Source organism: Perca fluviatilis, unplaced genomic scaffold (genome assembly GCF_010015445.1).
Source record: "Perca fluviatilis unplaced genomic scaffold, GENO_Pfluv_1.0 PFLUV_unplaced_scaf_1, whole genome shotgun sequence".
NCBI lineage: Eukaryota > Metazoa > Chordata > Actinopteri > Perciformes > Percidae > Perca > Perca fluviatilis.
The window spans coordinates 102,501-107,500 of record NW_024375502.1 but is presented as its reverse complement, the minus strand read 5'-3'; the positions used below and the strand labels follow the sequence as shown (position 1 = coordinate 107,500).

General features: G+C 43.5%; 1 protein-coding gene, 1 long non-coding RNA gene and 1 pseudogene across 3 annotated transcripts in view; 1 reads left to right on the top strand and 2 right to left on the bottom strand.

Annotated features, from left to right (window-relative positions):
• Nucleotides 1–5,000, bottom strand: part of LOC120554981 — a 211,745-nt pseudogene that overhangs the window by 104,557 nt on the left and 102,188 nt on the right.
• LOC120554988 overlaps nt 1–5,000 on the top strand; it is a 50,019-nt gene that overhangs the window by 2,812 nt on the left and 42,207 nt on the right. The window lies entirely within an intron of this gene.
• LOC120554983 (potassium voltage-gated channel subfamily D member 2-like) overlaps nt 2,476–5,000 on the bottom strand; it is a 15,091-nt gene continuing 12,566 nt past the window's right edge. The window contains exon 2 of the mRNA XM_039793827.1: nt 2,476–2,540. Within this exon, the coding sequence (XP_039649761.1) occupies nt 2,522–2,540 (19 nt within the window). The 3' untranslated portion in view covers nt 2,476–2,521. The remainder of the gene's footprint in view (nt 2,541–5,000) is intronic.

Genomic DNA, 5,000 nt, shown 5'->3' with positions numbered 1-5,000 from the left:
AAACGGGCGAAACTCAACAAAGCTGGAAGTTGACGTCAACCTCCCAAAAACCGGAACCTTTGTCAGCCCCAACATTTACATAGGCTACACAACTGACCTGAGATCAGGTAGAACATTTACATAGGCTACACAACTGACCTGAGATCAGGTAGAACATTTACATAGGCTACACAACTGACCTGAGATCAGGTAGTCTTCTGAATCTAGGTCACGCAGATCTCTGCTATTCCATTACAAAATTCACTTCTGAAACTTTTTTATGCGAGAAATCGACTATGTAAAGCTCAAATATGGGCCGTTTTACGAAAATTGATGTTTAATTGCAAATTTTGTCCGACTGTGTGTCGGAGTTCAGCGCCGGTGCTGCCTGTGTAGCTGCCTCGCCGCCCGGCCTGCTGTGAGGTAGATGGAGCTCCGTCACGACTGGCAGCCCACAGCACTCCATACCCGCGCAAAGTTACCGTCTCTTGGGCTAATGGACTACCAAACACCGCTGCTCTGACAGAGCTCCAGGGCCTGCAGCTCCCCTCTTCCTGCTAGCTAAATGCCCGGTATATGTGAGTGAAAGCACGGTCAGCGAGCTTGTTACGCCAGCAATCTGTTACCACAGGTTCCAGTTAATCTTTTAATGTGTTTAATTATAATGTGTTGAGTTATTTAAACAAACGATTGGGGAAATAAACGCTGCTTGTCCGTGAGTCTCGAAGAGACCTTCTGGGTGGGGCAGCTATAGTGGTAGCCTCTCTAGGCAATTCCTCTGAATTCCTCAATTATTATTCATTAATTGAAATCGGACACCGTTGGTAGCTTTATAAGACATTTTTTTAGTTGTATAGCAGGCGTGAGTTAACTAATAATATACACCGAATTAAGAGCGAAAAGGAAGCTAACTATCCGTGATTTGTAGCTACATATAGCTAGGATTGAAGGGACAGTGTAGGCTAAACGAAACATCTAGCTAGTCTTCACAAATATATATTCATTAACTTGAAATCGGACACCATTGTTAGCTTTATAAGACATTTAGTTAGATGTTGTATAAGTGGTGACATGTGTGTAACATGGTAATAGATTGCTGGCGTAACAAGCTCGCTGACCGCTCTCACTCTCACACAACGGGCCATTTAGCTAGCAGGAAGAGGGGAGCTGCAGGCCCTGGAGCTCTGTCAGAGCAGCGTTTGGTAGTCCCTGCTGTGGGCTGCAGCCGTGACCGAGCTCCAAGTACCTCATAGCAGGCCGGGCGAAGAGGCAGCACCGGCGGCTGAACTCCGACACACAGTCTTACCAAATGTGCAATTAGCCATCAATTTTCGTAAAACGGCCCATATTTGAGCTTTATATAGTTGATTTCTCGCTTAAAAAAGTCTCAGAAGTGAATTTAATAACGAAATAGCCCGACAAACAGCGTATAACTTTGCAGTGTCTGAAATATGCGACCTGCTGCCGAGTCTCGCATGTGTTTCTATGTAGTTTGCTTAAACCAATCAGCGCGCAGCTCATTCTGAATATTAATGAGCATACCATATTTGGAAGAAAAGCTCTTGTTCCAAATAGAGCCATATTCACAGGGTAGTTAAGGGACCAATAAAATAGCATTCGGGCAATTTTCAGCCCAACCAATGTTACATATCCCATTAGGAGACCTTAAGGAACAGTGTAAAATACCCTAAATAATCATTCTATCACCCCTTTAATGGAACCATCTTATAACCCTTTGATATTATAATGGAACCATTTTATTACCCTTTAATGTTATTAATGGAACCATTTTATTACCCTTTAATGTTATTAATGGAACCATTTTATTACCCTTTAATGTTATTAATGGAACCATATCATAACCCTTTGATGTTATTAATGGAACCATTTTATTACCCTTTGATGTTATTAATGGAACCATATCATAACCCTTTGATGTTATTAATGGAACCATTTTATTACCCTTTGATGTTATTAATGGAACCATATCATAACCCTTTGATGTTATTAATGGAACCATTTTATTACCCTTTGATGTTATTAATGGAACCATATCATAACCCTTTGATGTTATTAATGGAACCATCTTATTACCCTTTGATGTTATTAATGGAACCATCTTATTACCCTTTGATGTTATTAATGGAACCATCTTATTACCCTTTGATGTTATTAATGGAACCATCTTATTACCCTTTGATGTTATTAATGGAACCATTTTATTACCCTTTGATGTTATTAATGGAACCATATCATAACCCTTTTATGTTTTATTCAATGTTTTTTCACCCTTTGAAGTTTGACGTTTATTTCGACACTTTCAAAGCTTTTCTGTCAGACGCTTGGCACGGTACATGTCCGGCAGGTTAGGGGCACAGCATGTCCCCAGGTTGGGGGCATCATGTCCACGCCGGGTTGGGGCAGGGTTTACATGTCCTGCAGGTTGGGGGGGCACAGGTCACATGTCCAGGGGTTGGGGGCCAAGTCCAGACAGCTGATCTCAGGTGACACAGAGAGAAACCTGATGACACCGACGCTGACATCAGCAGTTTGTGTGGAGGCTGGAAAACGCTGAGTCATGTTATAAAAAATCTACCGTTAAGAGAAGTGACTTTAAAAACACTACACACACACACACACACACACACACACACACACACACACACACACACACACACACACAACCAACACAGAGAACACACACACACAGAGACACACAGACCACACACAGAAGCACAGAGACACAGCCACAGACAACACAGACACACACACACACGAGACACACACACACACACACACACACACACACACACACACACACACACACACACACACACACACACACACACACACACACACACACACACACACACACACACACCCCTAATGTTAAAACCTCTGATAAGACTTCAGACAACAAAGATTTCCTTCAAAACTTTCTGAAGAATATCGTCTTTATGCTGAAAAACCTGCCTCGTTTTAAATATTCTAATCTATTCCCGAGCTTATTCCCGAGCTTATTCCGAGCTTATTTTTCAGTTATTCCAGGAGCTTATTCCATTCCAGACTTATTGACTTATCAGGCTATTCCAGCTTATTCCGGTCTGATCGTGCGTGGATGGTAATCTGCATTTGGGCAGATGCCAAGAGGGCCGAGAGCTCTGGTGGGCGTGGGTCTACCGTCAGGAGCACATCATTGTCACGCATCCGGCCTTAATTGTAAACAGCGCCCATATAATTTCTCTCGGCCCCTCAAGCATTAATAATAAAGATCTTTGGCCTAACATTAACCAAACCTGTCCAAATCCCTCTCCTACGGTAACAACGTAATTTTTTTTATATTTCCATACCACATATCGTCATGGTTTACCCTCTACATTGGTTACCCTCAATCATGGTACCTCTACAGTTCATTACCCTCTCACTTTGGTTACCCTCTACGGTCTTCCCTTCTCTGGTTACCCTCTTTGGAACCCTCTCAGACTCACCTTTACCCTCTGCATGGTTCCCTCTACATCAGTAACCCTCTGATCTGTTACCCTCTACTCTATTACCCTCTATATCTGATTTCCCTCTACTCATTTGGTTACCCTCTAGGTGTGTCTAGTTTCCCTCTACTATGGTTACCCTCTACAGTCCATGGTTTACCCTCTACAGTCATGGATTACCCTCACGTCATGTTGTTGGTAACCCTCTCATCATGGTTACCCTCACAGGTCATGGTTACCCTCTACATCATGAGTCTATGGTTACCCTCTACAGTCATTGTTTACCCTCTATAGTCATGGTTACCCTCTAAGGTCATGGTCCATGGTTACCCCTCTACAGTCATGGATTTACCCTCTAAGGTCATGAGTGTATGCCTGTTTCCCTCTAAGTATTGACCCTCTAAGGTCATGGTACCCTCCTAAATCATGAGTTGCCCTCTACGGTCATATATGGTTACCTTTCTGGTTCCTCTGATCATGGTGTTGTTACCCTCTGATTTGATTTCCCTCTCGTCTTTCTAGTTTTCCTTACATATGATTTACCCTCTCGAGTTGTTTACCCTCTCGGTGCTTCGTGCCTCTCTACGTCTGTAACCCTCACGGTGCTTACGTATGGTACCCTCTACAGTCATGGTTACCCTCTACAAGTAGTTATTTTCTTACATACTTAGTTTACTCTCTGTCATGTGTATTTACCCTCTACTTATTCCCCTCTACTTTTACCTCTACTCATGTTTACTTCTACACTCTTATGTTTACCCTCTCACGTCATGTTACTCTCTGATCTAGTTTACTCTCTCCGTCATAGTTACTTTCCTTGGTATGGTTTTCCCTCTCACGGTCATGGTTACCCTCTACAGTCATGGTTTACCCTCTACGGTCATGGTTACTCTCTCCGGTCATGGTTACCCTCTGATCGTATGTTTACCCTCTACGGTCATGGTTACCTCTCTACGGTCATGGTTAACCCTCTACAGTCATTAGTTTACTCTCTACAGTCATGGTTTTACCCTACGGTCATGGTTACCCTCTCACGGTCATGGTTACTCTCTGATCATTATTTACTCTCTCACGGTCATGGTCATGGTTACCCTCTACAGTCATGGTTACTCTCTACAGTCATGGCGGTTACTCTCTAAGTCATGGTTACCCTCTACGGTCATGGTTCAATGCGTAACCCTCTACGGTCATGGTTACTCTCTACGGTCATGGTTACCCTCTACGGTCATGGTCATGGTAACCCTCTACGGTCATGGTTACTCTCTACGGTCATGGTTACTCTCTACAGTCATGGTTACCCTCTAAGGTCATGGTCATGGTAACCCTCTACGGTCATGGTAACCCTCTACGGTCATGGTAACCCTCTACGGTCATGGTAACCCTCTACGGTCATGGTTACCCTCTACAGTCATGGTTACCCTCTACAGTCATCGTTACTCTCTACAGTCATGGTTACTCTCTACAGTCATGGTAACCCTCTACGGTCATGGTCATGGTAACCCTCTACAGTCATGGTTACCCTCTACAGTCATC